At 41.7% G+C, this 18,752-nt stretch overlaps 1 protein-coding gene across 6 annotated transcripts in view; it reads left to right on the forward strand.

The window, feature by feature from the left end:
- Nucleotides 1–18,346, forward strand: part of RIPOR3 (RIPOR family member 3) — a 53,535-nt gene extending 35,189 nt beyond the window's left edge. For 5 of the 6 annotated variants that reach the window (XM_054845160.1, XM_054845157.1, XM_054845158.1 and 2 more), the window contains 12 exons: nt 355–500; nt 7,268–7,397; nt 8,355–8,939; nt 10,094–10,233; nt 10,756–10,888; nt 11,650–11,758; nt 12,946–13,107; nt 13,282–13,440; nt 14,550–14,752; nt 15,017–15,100; nt 16,051–16,141; nt 17,275–18,345. In XM_054845160.1, the coding sequence (XP_054701135.1) occupies nt 355–500; nt 7,268–7,397; nt 8,355–8,939; nt 10,094–10,233; nt 10,756–10,888; nt 11,650–11,758; nt 12,946–13,107; nt 13,282–13,440; nt 14,550–14,752; nt 15,017–15,100; nt 16,051–16,141; nt 17,275–17,375 (2,043 nt within the window). In that variant the 3' untranslated portion in view covers nt 17,376–18,345. Of the gene's footprint in view, nt 1–354; nt 501–7,267; nt 7,398–8,354; nt 8,940–10,093; nt 10,234–10,755; nt 10,889–11,649; nt 11,759–12,945; nt 13,108–13,281; nt 13,441–14,549; nt 14,753–15,016; nt 15,101–16,050; nt 16,142–17,274 lie in introns of all 6 variants that reach the window. The other variant, XM_054845162.1, reaches the window with a different exon arrangement.
- Nucleotides 18,347–18,752: the final 406 nt, after the last annotated feature.

Here is an 18,752-nt window from a genome sequence, read left to right on the forward strand (position 1 = left end):
TCTAATATCTAGACAAGCTAGACTCTGTACTATAAATAACTACTGTTATGTATATTAGAGCTAGTTTCAAATTTCAGACTAATTTTTTCTTAAAATCATAGTCTACCAAATTCTGCTGTCAGAAGTGCTGTACAGCTGTCTCTCACAGAACCCCTTTCCTCTTTGCTAGTCATCTGTGATTTATTCCTCGTGGGGATATTGGCTCACGACAACTTAGGAGCCCAGAATTGAGTATCAAGGTTTTCAGTTTGTGGGCCTCAGAGCAGGCCTGAGCCCAGGGTGTTCTCCTTTCCATGCACATAACTTAGGCTTGTCTGGTAAGATGAAAATGGATATGTTTGTCTGTCCCTGCAGGTGACAGAGCTGCGAGGACTGGCCACTATTCTAGTTGGTGTCGTGACATGCGACAGCATAAACTTCTTCACAACCAAGCCTCAGGCAATCATTGTGGATATAACTGAACTGGGCACCATCAAACTACAGCTGGAGGTCCTCTGGAAGTAAGTACAGCTTCAAAGGAAAAAAGCTGGAGCTAAGCATTTGAAATAAATTAAAGGGTCCTAAGTACGTCACTTAGCGTTCAACATCATAGTGCTCTTTCTGTTTGCAGAGCAGGTGCAGGATAGATAGCAGCCATGTGCTTCCTCACACCAACCCCAGCTACTGTGCCTGATCTCTGTGTGGGACCAGCCCTGGGAAGGGACAGAAGCTGTTTATTTCTGTGACCCTTCAGTTCCCTGTGCTGATGTTAGCAGAGCCACGTGAACTGACTATAGACTTTTACTTAGCTTCCCACTCCTCGCAACGAGCATTCAAGTCTAGCTCCAAGCAGTGCCTGTACATCTATAAAAAATGAACAATAATCTTAAAGAGGATGAGATGAAACTGAAAATAACAGCTTCTAGGCACAATGAAAAAATACATAGCTGAAATTTTTAGGACAATTGCTATTACCAGGCCACAATTTGTTAAAAATGAAGTTTTCACAAAGACTTGGCATGTTCGCATTTGCACTGTGATGACAGCTACTGATATAAGGCCTGTTTGTGCACTAAGGGAAGCTTGGTTACAGATGCACTTTTAAAATAGCTGAGTATTTTCATGGTGCCTGTGATTTTCCTAAATTGTTTTATAACTTAAATTTGTAAAATTTTTTTTGTAGTGGATTACTGATGTTATTAAAAGCAAATTCTCACTTTTTGTGGATGCTGTACTGGAACTTCTTCCGTACTCTAGACACACCACCATAGATTTTTGAGGTAGTACTGTTATTTCTGCTTTATGGGACTGTCATCCATACTGAGAATCTTGACTTTTTAACCCGTTTCTACTTCCTATTGTGCAGGGGTTAATTCTAGACATCATAGTGAAATGCCCAATTAAACAACGGGCACTCCTCACTTTGTACTTTTGTACATGGCTTACTGCAGTCCTCAGTTCTTCCCAACCCAATGTGTTAGAGAGGCATGTGAACACACCTCCATGATAAAGACCTCTTGAAAGGCCACGTTGTGATGGCTTGTGGACCTAGGCTTTCTCCAGGAAAAGCAGAAACTGAACGATGCTTAGGTTAGCAAGGGCAGAGAGCTAGCTACGCCTTGCAGCCCAGACTTACCTATGTCTCAGCCTTGTACAACTCTTCTTCTCTGGCCATGCTGATTTCTTGTTTTCTTAAAAATTACCCCAAAATAAAAAGCTTGTATGTGTTAAATGCGTGGTCTGCCAAACGTGCCCAAAAGCCAAACAGGTCTTTCAGTAAGACAAAAGTTTCCCTGCCCTTAGGGTAAAGTAACCAAATGTATTTTACAATCAGACTTGATTTTTTTAGGTCTTAATACCTGTTTCTACTTTTAATTACCTTTGGAAGCATCGTTTGACTTTAAACCTTATCACAGTCTCTTTAAGCCACCAACAAGAGAAATGCTGCAAAAGCTTTCTGTTGCAATTCCTGTTCAAGTGTTGATAAACAGTTTTCAGGTTGCATTTCTGAGGATGGGGAAAGAAAAGCTTTATTGATCAACATGCTATTTTCTGAATGTGTTTTGTGTATGCTGTGGTTCTTGAAATTTACTGTTGACTTGTACATGCAATTGGGCTGAAAAATGAGTCTTGGCAACAGCATCTGAAAAATATTTTTCAAACACACACATTGCTCTAGGTCAATGAGAAAAAAACTCACACACTGCATTTTGCCCGCACCTGTTGTTTATGACACTTTTCCTCCTGAGATCTAACAATGGGCAGCAGTATATGTTTTGTTTTGGAGAGGTGCTGCAGCTGCTCTGAGACCTTTGAGGCCTCTCTTTCTTATTTGAGAAGCTGATCCACTAATTAGTTGGGTAACAAAGCCTCCTTCCAGAAGCTTGCTGTGATCTTGCATTATATGCCCTATGAAGCTTCCTCTTACTCATGCCAGGTTATGTATGTATTCCCATTTGAATCCAAAAGCAGAGACATTCATGGTAGAGTTATTGAAAACTGTGTGGAGTGAGGATAGTGCAAGTTGCATTATATATGTATTTGGTTTTTTTAAAAGTAGCCCTTAAAATGACAGCCCTTTTAAATGAAGACCAGGAAGGAGAGAAGAGGGGCATAGGGGGATAGATAGGCTTTTATACATCCACAGCAAAGTCTGCCTTTATTTGTCATCTGTCACCCTGCAACAAACACACACCACAAAACTTGCATGGGCTTTACTCTGGATGTAAAATTATCAAAACCTCTATATGCAGTTTCGGAGCAGAACAGACTGCGGGCAGAACCCTCTGCTTGCAGAGATGCTTTTCTTATATGGGAAGTCCTTTTTCCCTGACTTCAAGCCTAACGTCTTAAGAAGCTACACTTGGGCAGTGAAGGAGGCATACTTTCTTTACTGAATTGGGTATAAAATCTCTTCTTGTGGAAGGCACGTTCGTAGTGGAGTCTGGAAGAGATCACTTGTACTCCCTTCTTGTTAACCCACACAAATGGCATCTAACAGATTCACTTCATTTACTTTTGCTGGATCTACTTGCTTGCCTTTCCTCGCTGTCAATAACTTGCATAAATAATTATGCACATAAGTTGTTCTTCCAGAAGGACCGTATGAGGAAAACCTCTTCCAATTCTGGGAGATTGCATAGTTTCTTAGATAACAGCCTAAATCTTCAAAGCAAATGATATTTGGGATTAAATTTTCAAAAAAACCCAAACAAACCCAACCCCAAAAAACCCAAGACAACCACCAAAACCCAAAAGAAACCCACTTTAAATTATGTTGATACTTAATTGTTGTAGTAGTTTGCAGCACAGCATACAGCTTTTGATTAGCTAGATGAGCACTTCTGTGGCATTTGGGACAGCCATCACCCAGCTTTTAGAGTTGGCAAGAGCCAACAGGGGAACAGGGTTAGTGCTGACGCATTTTCTTTGGGAGTTAATCCCTACTTGGAATTTTTCAGCATATGAGAAAACTCCGGCTGCGTGTCTCTGCTGTGTTTAAGTTTTGTGAAATGCGTTGGTATCCTACCAAGTGGATTCTCCAGAGTGCTTCTGCACAGAACTGGCAGGCTCCTCCTCTTTGACAGCCTGTTTGCTGAAGTTGTTTACAGAAAAGAGAAGTTCTGTGGTGATAACTCAGGGTGTTTCTATTTTCAAAGACAGAGCACTCAAAATAACAACTGCTTTTTTCTTTGATTTAAGAATAACTAAACAAATCCAGCTGATTTGCCCAAACTTCCCTGAGAGGCAAGCTTTCAATCTAGACCTATTTTGTGAGAAATCCAAATGTAGATCACTCTTCCACTTCTGAATGTATATTTTCTTTAAGTAGGCCACTAGTCTTCTGGGCTCTAACAAAGGTTCCTTCAACTCCCTTATGGATTATGCCATGAGGAGCTGGAATGAGCTTGGGCCTGTTGCAGAACAGCTTTGTTGGCCAGTTTGGCAGAAGACTTTGAGTTTTTGCCAACCTAAACAGCAGTTTGAATTCCGTCTCTCACATGACGGACCAAGAGAAAGCCTGTATTCTGTTGTCAGAACTTCAGTTCGCACCCCGTACTGGGATCTAAGGGTGCCAGCCGGCCAGAACCACTCTTGTAATTTCTGCACACTTTGAGCGTGTGCTGGGCTGGTGGAGTAGGAGAGAAAAACCTGAAGGGAAAGTAAAAAAGGAAAGTCTGGGGTTTTTGGATATGTACCTACTGACAGTCTTGCTCTTATAGATGAAAACTTTTGTGAATAGCTAGTTACTCATGCAGGTATCTTGATCCTGCAATGCATCTCTGCTTTTGATGGAAGTGATGTTTCATAGCTTGATCTTGTGATAAGCTGTACTAACTTTGAAATGGGTGATTGTTATGCTTTAATGGTAGGAGAAACCTAACAACAATCATGCTGTTAAAATTGCATGGTCATTTTCACCTGTGTTTGATAAGGAAAAAAAGAAATCTCATGATTAACAGTGAGTCCAATCCAGTTCACTAGAATTGTTTTTCTGTGTGTTAATGCCAAGTCTGGATTCACAGGCTTAGGAGTGGGATTCAGACAGGTCGATCCACCCAGAGCCCCTCTGGCCCGGGGTATTGGAAACATGGAGCAACTGGACAGAAGGGGAGTGACTGGGGCTCAGTCTTGGCGGTGGGAGAAGGGAACGCAGATCCTCTGTGGCTGAAGACTGAATGGAGTTCAGCTCTTATGCGCTCTGCCTGATTACTGACATTCCTCTGAGAACATAAACCTGGAAGTGTCCTCCTTACACACCCAACAGAAAAATGCAGCAGGGTGAGGGAAATGGTAGAAATCTCAAGTATTTCATCCTTCCACAGGTTTGGTGGTTATGACAAAATATCTCACTGGGAATCCATGCTCAGTGCTGGCAAGGCTGAGGCACTTCTGAATGCGTGTAGATGCAAAGCTTCTGATGTCATGGGAGGCTTAATCTAGGAAACGTGAGCTCTGATGAATTGCAAACCCCTTCAAGGTCAGGCTGGGCATGTGTGTTTTGGACTTGAATGCTGAAGTCCTGCAATGGTGCTAAAGCAAGTGAAGGGAGAGTTATGCTGCATTTATGTTGGCCTTAATGATGGCATTGTAGTGTCGTGCATTTAATGCCAATATTGTAATTAGTCACAAACAAAGGCCGGCATGTTTGGCAATACAGAAAGAGAATGGGGACAACAAAGATGATCAGAGAAGTGAGGCCACTTAGATTTTTTTTTTTCTTATAGAATTTTTCAGTCTTGAAAAGGTGTTGGTGGATAATACTGTAGGCACATAGATGTTCACTGTGGGCAATGTGGAAAGGAAATGATTAGGCATTGTTTCTCTCAGTACAGCCACAGAGACCTCCCCAAGTCAAAGTGCTTGTTCTGCAGTGTGAAGTTAAATAATGAAATTTCTGCCAACTTTTGACCTATGCAGAGATTTTGTGTCAGTGGTTACGAAGTGACTAGACAAACTAAGGAAAAGCGTGTGACAGTTAAAGGCAATAGTCTGCTTGCAAAGTCTGGTGCGTGACAGATCTAAGCTATGGATTGCCTCAAATTTGAGCGTGTGTCTGAGGAAAGCCTACCATATTTGACTTCCTGTGCTTTTCCCCTGAATGTCCCCTGCTTGCTTCTGTCAATATCAAGGAGCTGGGAGAGATGGATTCATAGATCTGTCCCAGTATGATGTTTTGTTTGCTGTACAAGTGTGGAACAAGGTGAGGAATCGTGCCCAAAGAGCTTACAATCAAGAGATAATAGATGCTTTAGAGCAGACTTCATGCTTTCCAACATCCTTTGCTTTGCTCTCTTGTTATCTTGCAGTAATAGGGAGCGTGTGCTTGTTTGGAGGGCAGCTGAATAGCTGTGTTTTGCTAGAGAGTTTTAGTCATTGTCAAAGAGGCAAAACAGATTTATCTTGTTCTTCCTGTCCCTTTCCTCCAAATTTGTGTCCATCAGTAAACATAGCAGGCTTTGGCTAAAAGGCTCTTACTGTCAGAAACCCGATTTACTTTCTGCATAGTGAGACATTGCAGATGGTTGTTAATGTGACTCCATGGAACTGGCCTGTTTGATGAACCCCAGCTGGGTGATGCTGGCTAATTTAGCCAGTTAACCTGTATTAGGCGAGCTCCCAGAGCGTTACCTCTGTGCTGAGGAAGACAGTGGTGTGTTGCGCTGCAGGATGCTGTTGAGAATTGTCCCTGTGCGATATGAGAAGCTGGAGAGAATTGGAGCTCTGCTTTTCAACTTTTGCTAGAGAGCAGAAGTTCACTTCCCTGTAATTGATTAGTTCTAATTATTGTTTGGATCTTTTCAGACTTCTAGTGGTTCTATATTGTATAGCTAAATGCAGCTGACTTTATCCTACTGTTTGGTCATTATACTCACATCTGTGAGATTACATATTTGTTATAAACAATTAACTTTTTTTCAAAATGCCAGTGCTTAAGTGGAAAAACAATCTTCCTTTTGGTGCCACAAGGCATACCAGTAGGGAACAAAAGTAACGTGCGGGAAAAACAAACTCGCTTTACTTAACTTTAAATATGTTTTCCCTCTCTTGGTTAGCTGAGTTGCATTTTGTGAGACAGTTAGTCCAAGTTTCCTTAGGCTGCTTTGCAAAGGAGCTGGGAAATTAATGGCTGTGATGTAGCAGGTAATTAGGAATTCTTTAGAGCAGCTTGTAAAACTCTTGTAGCCCACAGCCAGTGTCCTCTGGGGCTATAACTGGACTCCTCTGTGACTGTATGAACCACGGAACTTGCCATATACTGCTGCACAAGCTTCCTCTGCCAGCCAAAGGAGTTGTCTATTAATATTTTTGAAGGATAATGAAGCTTTTTGGTGGCTTTTCCAGGTGGTGTGTGCTCTGCAGGAGGGAAATTAATGACATTTTTTCTTTATCATGTGTTGTATTTCGTTCCTACTTGGTATGGTGTGTGTCTCACTAGCTGTCCAGTGGCTTGCCAGCACGGTTGTCTGTGTAGGGCGCTGCAGGACGGGGAGCACTTCAGACTTCTGGCCTGTTGGACTCTTTTTCCAAAGACTGTGGCACATGTTTTGGTCTAAAGGGTGTTGAGAATTCTGTGTAAAATACGCAACCTTTTCACCTACCTCTTTCTCTGCTGGTGCAATCACAGATAACTGGTTGGAGAGGCAGTCTCTCTTTGCTTTTATTCCCCGTGATGTTTACTAAATGTCATAGTTCAGATCCCTACAGCTGTTCCTGCTGCTAAACATTTCTGTGCTTTCTGCTCTTACCAACACTGAGGCCTTTGTGTTGTCGTCTTCTCCTGCAGCCCCTTTGACACAGAGAACCTGTTTTTGTCACCGGGAACCACTGCCAAATTTTCTGTGGGTAGCAGAAAGAGCTCGTTATACAACTGGACCCCACCAAACACTCCCAGCTTCAGAGAGAAATACTACCTGGTGAGTATGCCTAGGAAAGCAAAAGGCAAAGCACAGACTTGATTTTTGGGTTAGAGTAGGCTATTGAAGAACACACTCAGAAATGTGAAAGTGTAGCACTCCAAGGCCATTGTAGCTTATTTTGGGGCTTTGTTATTTTTTTTCTTCTAACCCCTATTCTTTTGAGCTCCATTTTAGTTTTTGTAAAAGAAAAAATACCTGCCAAATATTCCTCTTGGCAGGCAGAATAGTAGGGTTGTGGGCATTTGCTCTAATATATATGGAATCAAACCAGGAACCAATCTGTCTCAGTATCAGCGGAGCAGAATGGTGCCTCAGAGGTGCTATGTGAGACAAGCCTCTCTTCCTCAACCCCACTTTTGGCCAAGTGTAGCCCAGGGGAATAAAAAAACCCTGTCCTCTTCTCATTCATTCAAGTGGGTTTTTAATGGTGGTTTTATATGACCCTGTTAATTCTGCCATACATCTCAAATACTGATAACATCATATATATGTTCCCCTAACATCAAGTCTAAGCCAGGTTTAGTGTTGCCTCAGGAAAGCAGCAGAATATGCAGTCGTCTTCAGAAAGGTTTATTATTTGTACAGGGTACATTGGATTCTTAAAAATGAACATTTCCTCTAACCGCTGCATTCACATCCTGTCCTGAGTTGCTTGGCAGGGTTCTTCTTCCACAAACAATTTTTTAGCTGTCTTGGTAACTTTCATCTGAACGATCTAAAGCACAGTTACTACTGCTCCACGTAGTTCATCCAGTAGGCTCTTAGTACTTTGTTTCAGTAGTTTCTTTTGTCCACTTTGTGCTGGCCTGGCTCCCTTGTGCAGAAGAGCCCTGTGGTTTTGATCAGTTTGGGTGCATATGTTTCCAAGAACAGGAAACCATAGTTGTCTATCTTAGGCAGTATCTCATGCTTTTCAATTGCATATGTGCTCACTTATCAATCTGTTTGCTGCAGTCTGTTTTGCAACAAAGGCAGAACCAAGGGAATGTAAGTGATGAAGCTCGGCCTCCCAGCATATTGAGCTACTTGGCTGCCTGTGATTTTGATGTACACAGGAGGACCAAGCCTCACAATCCTGCAGAGGCAAGCGAGGCAGATTCGTTCAGCTCTGAGGATCAGAAAGGGACAGAATCCAGAAATACAACTCCAGCTCTAGACCATAGAACATTGCCATCAGTGATTATTCAAGAGACCTGTGCAGAAGAGCAACAGCATCCTCTTCCAAATCACACGACTCTAGATATCCTGAAGAAGACTCTGTGTGTGGATGGATTTCCAAATAACCCATCTAGTTTTCTGAACCGTCACAAAGGTGGTAGAGGTTCTTTCAACCAGACCAGAAATTGCCGTCTGACAGAGCAAGAAGACATTAGCCAGAAAAGCTTGAATGCTGCAAATGACCTAAAACTAGATGGACATACAAAGTCAATTGATAAGACTCTCCAAGAAGTGTTAAATTTGCTGAAATTACATGATGTGGGACAAGTGCAACTGGAGAAATTGGAATACCAGGTTTCATCTCTGAGGGATAAATTAAAGGTATGGTAGTGTTTTACTCTTGGTAGATGGTGTAGCTTCCACTGTTACTCCTAAAACTGTAGAAGTCCCATGTCTTTGTGGTGGATTTGACTTAATGATGTATCGATGGCGTGTTCCCAAAAAGTAAGTTTGGCCACCAGAGGTCAGGCACTTCTCAGAAAAGGCAGCCCTGAGCGCTAACTACACAGCAGCACTATGTTCTCTCCAACAGCCTTCAAGTGCTGTGCGCAGATTGGTAATCTGGAAAAAGAAATTAAGAAACGGCATGCAGTCAAAGTGGAAACTAGTCTGGGCTAAGCAGAATCTGAATGGCTTGTCAGAGCCTCTGCATTTTGGTTTGCTTCTAATTTTTTTTGATGGTTTTCAGATTTAGTATACCTTGAGATGACTGCATCAGTAAATCAAACCCAATGTTTCTCCAGGATCACCTAGCTTTTGCAGGCAATTCAGTCTGTCTGACAGGTCACGTGATGCTGAAAACATTTCTTTCTTTAGAAGAAAGGTCCTGGAGAAGAGCTTTCTGCCAGCAGTGGGTTATAGTGCAGATTTGGTAGCATTATAGTACGTGGGGCCAGTGTGCAGACTTGGGAGATAAGATATTGTAAGACTTCGTCTACAGTCTGGAATAATAAACGATGTTAACAAAACTGCACAGACTTCCTATTCCAATGCAACCTCTTCAAAAACAGAAATTAAAAAATCCACAAACCAAGTGCTCTCAAAGCAACCTTTCCAAGGGGGAGAAAGTTAGTGGCCCCATGAAGTCCACAACCAATCTCAAAGTTCTTTGATACTATGCTGGAATGCAGCAGACCCCTAAGATCGCTACTTGTAGATCTGAAACAGGGAATAAGTGAAAACTGCACTAATGGCAGAAGATGCAGAGCAAATCAGCTCTCATACCAACCTTAACAGGCATGGAAATCCAAAGAGGAACACAGATTAAAATATTGAAGCATATTTTTAATTTAATTAGCAACCTGATTTTGGGATCAGAGTAATGTACCAAGAGCAAACTTTCCTGATGTGTTAAGAATTAAATAGAAGAGCAAATTGATTTGTTATTAAGAGTGATTTGAAAAACAGCAAAGCACTCATGCAGAGTGGCTTGATAACTACAAATAACAGTATTTGTCCTTCCATTCCTTCAACAGCTAAAGACACTTCATCACAAACATTCATCAATGGAAAGTTTAATGGTGGAGACAGTATTGGAAAGTTTTGACTTTTTAAACGCTGACTGTAGCGCTGATGAGCTTTCATTATTTGGAAGCGTAAGAACAGCCAGTATCAGGTAAGTATCTGCAGCACTTCGTTCTAGGGGACATGGAAGGGGGTAAGGGGGGCTGATCCCAGGAACACTTACTAATACACCGTACTTTTGCAAGTTGAAACTTGCTTTCCAGAGCTACGACCCTGATTCAGGGAGACTTACTACACTCCCAGTATCATTGAACTGGGAGAACACCAAGGGATGTGTCAGTAATACAGGCTGCTTTTGCAGTTCACCCGCTGCAAATGAACCAGCAACTCAACTCATGTTGTCTGGAAGCATCTTTTCCTAGTGTTGATTCTCCAAAATGGGATTTTGCGGGATCAACTGATCTGGTATTACTTTCCTGGAATGAGTTTTAGAAGTAAAGTCCTCATGTGTTTAAGAAGTGTTTTAAATGCAATAAAAAATGGTGTTATCTGTTAAATGCCACCTGGTTTGTACTTTGGCAACTTGCTTGAAGGCTGCTACTGAGACTGCACATCTTCATATTCATGTGGTGATGAGGTAATGTTTTGACTCCCTTTTCCCTCAACTCAACAGCACATACAATGACAACACGCTGCAGTCCCTGAGCTTTGACATGAGAACAGAAACAAGAGACGTAACTACTGGTGATGGCAACTTAGACACACTTTTGATAACTCATCTGAAGCTGTGCAAAAGTCTTCTGCAGGTAAGGAGTAGCCTGTGGATTTCTAGGGCGCTGGTTGTAAGTGTTGATTCTGATTACGGACAAAAGTGAGTATGTAGCTGGTTCTTTTATAAAAGCAGAAAGACTCAAAATAGAAATCGAGTCCAAAAAATGCAGTGCATACATGTGTATGCACAGAACATGTCATACAAAACTCTGCTGCTTTTTTTTTTCAGCCTCTGGTTTTTGCTAAGGCTCTAAGTAATACCTTTGTGCCCAAAGCTGGCTGCTAATGCAGTAGGACAGATTTGGGTTGAATTGTGTATCGATAACAGGTGATCAATTTTTTAATGAAAGAAAAACTGCTACTACTGGAGAGAAACTGCTAGCGTGTAGGGCAGGGAAGAACTCTTATCTCCCCTTGAGACCTCATTCCTCAATTAATTTTGGTTATAGTGCTCAAGCACACTATCATTCTCAAAGTATCACCCCTAATGAGGATGGGCAGTAGAGGACAGTGTACCGATTAGTATTGATCTGCTACACGTTGTCAATGGACAGGGGCAGAGAAGCATTTCAAATGCCAGACAGCCTGTTCCAGTGTAATGTGATTTACTCATCTTGCTCTGCTGAGCAGCTTTGCACTCAGAAGTGACCTGTCCATGCTGTGATGGGAAAGAGGCCTTTTGAGAGCAGCCCATGGGTTTTCTCACAGATTTTAAAAGTTTGATTCTAAGAAACATTCATTTTGAGCTTGATACTGCCTTTGTTTCAGCTACTGAGATAAGCATGTTGCATTTCAGAAACTGAGGTCACCAAATGTAGCCCAGGTTGTCCAGGAGAGCATTTTGGAAGAAGTGTCAGAGCAGACGCGAGTCCTGGGGGATGTCTTGGATATGTCTGTTGAAGAAAGTGAGTAACTGCATTATTCCAAGGTGTGCCAGAGATGTGAGGTACAGGTAACTCTGAGCTTCCCCAGACACATCAGGGTTTCATTCTAAATTCCTTACAAATTCACAATAATTACATCAGCTCTTCTATCTAGATTCTTAAAAACCGGGGCTCGTCGTTTGGTTGGTTGGTTTTTTCCCCTGTAAGGAAGGTAAGATTTGAAGAAGTTTGGCTCAAAGAAATAGTAGCTGAACTGGTATGTCTTAGAGATGTTATAGATGATGCAGTTTGCAGTCAAAGAACAGCAGAATAGCCTTAATAAAATCTTCTTTTAAATCTATGCTATCTATGTGTAAGCAAACAGCCCAACTTCTGTATACGTTTGCAAGAAAAGTTTGCGTGCAATTTTTCCCATCTCAGGCCTTCTCCCCACTAAATTCTTCTATTGACTGTCAAAATGATAAAGGCACACTGGGAGACTTTGAAGGCTGTTGTTCTCATCTTGGTAAATATAGTGGCAAGAATGCAAATTTTAGTTGGAAGCATTTGCTGACAGATTTTATCCTGAAGGATGCGAGAATAAACTGTTCCCTAGAACAAGGCTCCGAAGGGCCTTTGGCACAACATGCTGAGGAAGTGTAGGAGTCTTCAATGCAGAAGGTAAATTCAACACCTCTGTAGGTAAGAGTGAGAAATGATAGGGTTTAAGTGATAGCGAGAAACCACAGGCTATTGCTTCAAGTGCTCTTCTGAAGTCTGTGATGAAAGAAAGCCTGCCTCAGCCTCTGCATTGAGGTTCCAAGGTCTCCACTTGTGAAGATGTGTAAGGCAGGATCTCTAAAATGCTTGGCAATGCACATCTCATGGTGATGGAAATGGAAACAGTTAAACTCACAGAAAGTTCTCCTGAAACTTGACTCAGGTGCTGGGATAACATGAGTAACGGGAGGCAGGAGATCAGCTAGGCATCTCATTTAGTCTCATAACGACAGTTTAGGAGCTCAGCCCAGGCTTGGTGAAATCAGTGGCTGCAGATGTTAAAATACTGGCAGCAAATCTCCTGCTTTGAACAAAGCCATCTATATAATGTGAATGCAAGTTGTGCTGACACGTCTCTAGATGTGCCATCTGGTGCCTAATTTCTCATGTAAAAATCCAAAATCTGCTAGAGCTCACTAACTTTCTAAAATGTGATTTTTTTTTTCCAGTTATTCAGAAGACTAAAAAGAAGAAGCACTATCTGAAAATCTGGAGTGATCTTGCAGAGCCTGGCAGCATCTTGTTTGCTTCAGCGGAAAGATTCCGTCATGCACTAAAATACATGTTGATGCTCAAAGTGAAGGAAAAATACCCCGGTCAATTAGAAGCAGGTACCAGTCTGTTCTTTGAACACAAGGCCACGCTGGTTTCATTTTATCGCATGGCTAAAAATTGTCCTTGTGCATTTAAAAAATAAACTAAAACCTCGTATTTTCTTGTTTTAAGCAGCTTACATCTAACCAGTCTTTCATTTTCTGATTTGTTCTTTTCCGTGTTACTTTCAGTATTGCAGAGGTTGCTGGAGCAGATCATCACCTGTGACGGGGTGCTCCCTTCTCTGTACCTCCAAACAGAACCGGTTACTTTATTCCAATTTTATAGCTACCTGGAGAAACACCGCATTACCAGCCTGGAGAAGCACTTGGGAAAACTTGCCAAGGAAGGTAATGGCAGCGCTCAGCTCCTTCGCGTGCCCTGACAAGCCCAGCAGCTGGCTGGTGCTCTCCAGGTTACTACTCAAGATACTTTCAGAGCAGAAAACAGCCCAACCATTGCGTTGCCAATTGGTTGCTGGTTTTATTCCCCTTATGACCATACAATTTTAATTAGAACAGACATGCATCTACCCATATCTAACCGGGTAGAAACAGGACAGAAGTGTGAAGGATGGGTTTATCTTAAGTGCCCTCAAAAGTGGGTTCTGTGATACTCTGAAGTTAAAGCAGAAACAAAGTTGGCAGCAATCTACAGCTGGACTCAAGGACTGAGTAAACGTCTGTAGCTTTGTGTGACTGTTGCAGCTGTAATCAGACACAGATAATAGCAATAACATTTCAGAAGTTACTGACGTGCATTTTCTAGCACAAGGTAGCCAGGGCCTCGCTGAAACCTAGTCCAACATGTGAAAGTACTTTAAAACTTAGTTTGTATCAGCAAAGAACTATTTTAAAAATAGCCCTGATACTGGCTGCATCTTTAGTCTTATTTTGATGCAGATGACTCATCTGGTGGGAGACTAAGAACTTGTGCATTGCTAGTCAGTGAAAAAGACTTGCAATATTCTTCAAACTGAAACTGTCAATCCAGTGCCTGTTTTTTTATTTTTTTTTTTTTTTTAATATAGAGGGTTTTCTCTGACCAGTACAGCAGGATCTTTCAGAGATGGTTAAAAGTATATTGCTTGATCGTGTTTTCCTTATTTTAGGACTACTCTGCTTGTCCTAATGCCCAAAGGTGCAGGAGTTCTTTTGCACTGGTACGTAAAGGAATAGGGCTTCACTGCAACCGGTGAACTAGTATTGCGAAATAATAATCTCTGCTCTGTTTGCCAGACATTCCTGGCATAGGAGGAAATGAAACAATGATAGGGAAAGAAGACAAGATGGTCAAAGGGGCAGTTGTCCTGATTTGCTTCCTGCAGTGCTTGGCTGGCTTGTTAGCCATGGGAATAAGGACACATGGCTAAAAGAGATGGATCTAGAGAGGAGGAGAGGTGGTCTCGTGATGATGTCTGCATTTGTCAGGTAGTGAAGTTGAGTCCTTTCGCTTGCAGTGATGCTAATTGAGGAGCTACAATGCCCTGGACGGCTGAAGACTCTTAAAAAATTGAAAGGAAAGCGACTGAACAAACTCCAACCTCTACCACAGACTTTACGGCTACTTGGGATTTTACAGCTGGATGACAACCACCGCGTCAGCAAAGCAGCCACATCCTGCCTCTCCCGCGCGGCAGCAAACAAGAACTTTAGGGAAAAGGTAAAGACTGCAGTTCTTACCAGCTTTTCTAAATAGATGCTGAAGTACATGGATTTATTTTATCCTAGAACAGTACTATGGTCCTCTCCGCACTTCATTCATCTGTTAACTAGAACCTAACCTACATCAGTGCTCAAGTGATTTGTCTATATTCTTTATTCAATTTCAGATAGGTAAACCAGTGCTGAATTTGAGTGCTTGGTTATGTTTAAATTTATAAAGCCTTTCTTTCTTTTTTTTTTTTCCTTCTCTCTTTTCATTTAGGCGCTCTTTTTTTACACTGATGTTTTAGCTGACTGTGATGCAAGACTTCAGCAAGCTGCGTGTCTGGCCCTTAAAAACCTCAGAGTAAGTATTTACAGCTCTTCTTCTGCTGTGCACGTCCAGCAAAATTGCTAGATGCAAAAGTGTATTTAGCTGGTTTTCGTAAGGTGGTAGGGTTACTTTTTCAGTTTCCTTCTATTTGGAATTAATGAATTCTTTGGCTGCCAAAGTTCAAACTACTAATGCTATTATTCCAAATGCAGCAGGCAGAGGGAGCTGCAGGCGTCTTGGAGTGTCTCAATTTGATCTGACAGGTCCCGTGCAAGCACAGAAAGGATGGTTTTAACTTCTACAGTATTGTGAGTGGTGAAGGACAACAGATACTGTCTGACCAGGGACATCTAGCATGTAGAAAAATGAGGAAGAAAACCAGTCAGCTATATATGGAGTTAGCTTTGACTACAGAAATTTAAAGTTAAATCAGTTCACCTGTGTTTAACAATAGATGATTATAGCCAGAAAAGAAAAGTTGTATTTGCATGGCTGTTACAAGAAACCGTCCAAACAGATTTAAAGCTTTCCAAAAGCCACAAGTCTGTAATAGGTTAGTTTGCACAAGGCATTATTGTGAGTACAGTTTCTACAAACATGCAGTCACAAGATAGGCCCAACAAACCAGAGCCTTATTCTCCAAGTCAGATTTGCAAAGCAACTGTTGCCCTTGCACAACCTGCATTAACTCTTTCAGTGAAGGTCCTGATTGTTTATGCTAATTTAGTGGTACCGCAGCAGTGAATTGTACCCTTGAACTTTTACACTTCTCCATGCCCTAAACAGGAGAGAAAGTAGCAGAGGTGAGATCATGCTTAGAAAAAATAACTGCAAGCTGTATGTCGGGGGAGAAAAGAAAGGTCACAGTAGAATTCAGATGCAAGAAGAGATGGGAGTTAGTATGTATGTGTCCACCTTGCAAAAACGCTCATCAAAATGTGTGCTGAAAAGCTACTGTTGTGAATTTTTCTTTTCTCAAACAGGGTGTGGAGAGTATCGAGCAGGTTGCCCACCTGTGCCAGTCTGAAACAGAGGAAGTCAGGAATGCAGCCAGGGAAACAACGCTATCCTTTGGTAAGTCTTTCATACAACTTTACTTTTTCATAATCTGTATTTTAATGTGAAATGGTGCAGAACTGGCGTTCAGGCTGAACCTCAGGCCTGTTCATCTATGACAATGGAAATGTTTCATGAACAGCTATTTCATACTACTAAGATAAACTTTGTACCACGTATAACCAAAGGCTCCCATTAAAGCTTGTAGAACCAGGCCAAGGAGATTTCTGCAGGATAAAGTGCTTTAAGAACCATTAAACTTTTTCAAAAGGTGGCAGATAAGTACTGAAAGTGCTGACAGTGCTGCTGGAGTACTTCTTCACAGTAGTGCTGGCATCAGCAACTTTCTCCTCCTAGATTTTGTAAAAAGGACATTTGAACCAGCCAGGTCACAATAAAGCCTCTTCTAGCTCTGAGATTAGCTGAGCTGATTCAGAGATCTCTTTTAGATCAGAACAACAACAGACTCCTCCGACCCACTAATCTCTTATAGCTACCTACAAACTGACTAGTTACGTCTGATTTTGACATTCCCATTCTTCAAATGGTTCCACTCTGAATACTAGAGGGGTAAAGAGTGAAAACAAAATGGGTTGATACTGGTTCATTACCTGTCACTTCCCCTGAATTCAGATGATCTGCAGTGGAGTTAAGCTGCTAATGAAACATCAGTGTTCGCAATTTGCTATTGAGTAGGTATTTGTATTTCTGCTGAGGGCACAGGAGAATTGCCTAGGCCAAACACCTTCCATGCACGGCTGTAGCAAGGATGTCCAGCTCCTCTAGGAGATGGCAATTTCCCTGTTCTGTTCTGCCTAAAGCACTCTGAGTCATGCTTAGTCCCGGGGATCTCCAGTTTTGCTTCACCAAAACACTCAGAGTCACATGTATTACAAAACAAGTTTTTCCAACCGTGATGTTCCAAATCGTTACTCATGTGGAAACGTTTACATGAGGCCTGATTTTGTGTGGTGGTTTCTGGCAGATTTTGGAACACTATTCCCTTAGAGCTGTGTTTGTCACGGCTGGGAGTTCTGGTTAGTTCTGAACAAGGTGCCAATAGAAGTATTTCTAGAGTAGCGCTTTTCTCAGGGTAGTGTCTAACTGCTTTCTCTTCCTCAGCACGGGATGTATTTTCTCTTTCTCTGTAGGTGAAAAGGGACGGCAAGCCTTTGAGAAAATGGACAGGATTTGCTGTGAATTAAGAGAAACTGTACAACAAGAGGCTGAAATTGAAATCACAGTGTTTTAGTAATGGAGTGTGAAGAGCTGAATCCTATTGTCCTCACAGCCACATATGGGTACCTGAGGATTTTGGTTTGTTGTTTGTGTGTCTGGTTTGCTCATGCCCTGCTCTATACATGCTGCAGACTGACAGAGTATAGGTTTATTTCCAAAGGGGCAGAGTTTGCAATCTGCGCTAAGTAGACTGCAATACCTTTTCTTGCTGTCTCTCAGCACACGATGAAGTGCTGGATGACTAAAAACCGGGATCTCAGAGTATGGACCCAGGTTGTCACTGGAGTTGAAATCCCCATCTCTGTGGAACTCTCTGCCCCTGCTCAAACTGTAAGTCAACTATGATCTATTTTCCCTTAAAGTATTTTATTAATTTGGCATTTCTCAAAGAGGAGAGAAGTGATCACTCTCTATTTAGAAACTAGTAGCAACAGGTCATTTATATCAACTGCTATACACATTAGAAATCTAGCAGCATTGCCTGGTGGTTTCCTTTTCTTGTACAATTTAGTTGCAGAAGGAAAGCTCATTACTTCAGAAGCCAATTTCTTCATAATTAGTGCAACTTAGGACAGGTTTGAGCAAGGACTGACAAGGATATATACTGAGTGTATATCCTCAGCAGTTCACAACAGGAAGGTATATATTGTATTTGCCATGTGCAGGTCTGACTGACATATGGACAGCTCTGTATGAGGTGTTTTGGTTTGTTTTTTAAAATTTATTCATTTAGTCATAGATCAAGACTTCTCATAATCATACACCCAGGGTCAGGCTCTTTATTCAACACTTAGTCAACTTTTTGGAGGGTAGCCATAAAGAGAAGCCTGGCTTTAGGTAAAATACTTGAAAGGGGTTGGTTTGTATGTATATATTTTTTATATATATATAAAAAACTTTTCTATTCAGTATTTATTTGTTAGATTTCATATTGTTTTCTAAAATTCTAATAAAACATTTTGGACAAGTTCCTGCAAGTGCTTCTTCCTGCTGTGCCTGTAGCATTGTGGACAGGGATAAGGCAATAATGCCCCAAAGGCAATCAAGTACCTTAAATTGACCCACGTCTAACCTGACAGGCCATCTGTCAGTCCCTTCTCTCGGCCGTCTGTGCAATGTTCGGTTGTGAACTGCTAGAACAGGCTGAGTGAGGTGCAGCTGGTATCTCGTTTGAAAAGGTGGGATTGAAGCCTTCACTGATGGGCTCTGTGGTGCTCGCGTCATGCTGTCCCAGAGCAAAAAAAATGAAACGTAATGGCTGCAACTGTAACTGTGCTGTAACTCTGCTCTTAACTTAGGGGTTATTTACAGCAGGGGAGAGAAGTTGTTCTACTTGAGGAAGTTCTCTGCTTCTCCAAGCCTCTTTCTGGAATCACAGAATCTTAAGGTT

Source organism: Grus americana, chromosome 17 (assembly GCF_028858705.1).
Source record: "Grus americana isolate bGruAme1 chromosome 17, bGruAme1.mat, whole genome shotgun sequence".
Classification (NCBI taxonomy): domain Eukaryota; kingdom Metazoa; phylum Chordata; class Aves; order Gruiformes; family Gruidae; genus Grus; species Grus americana.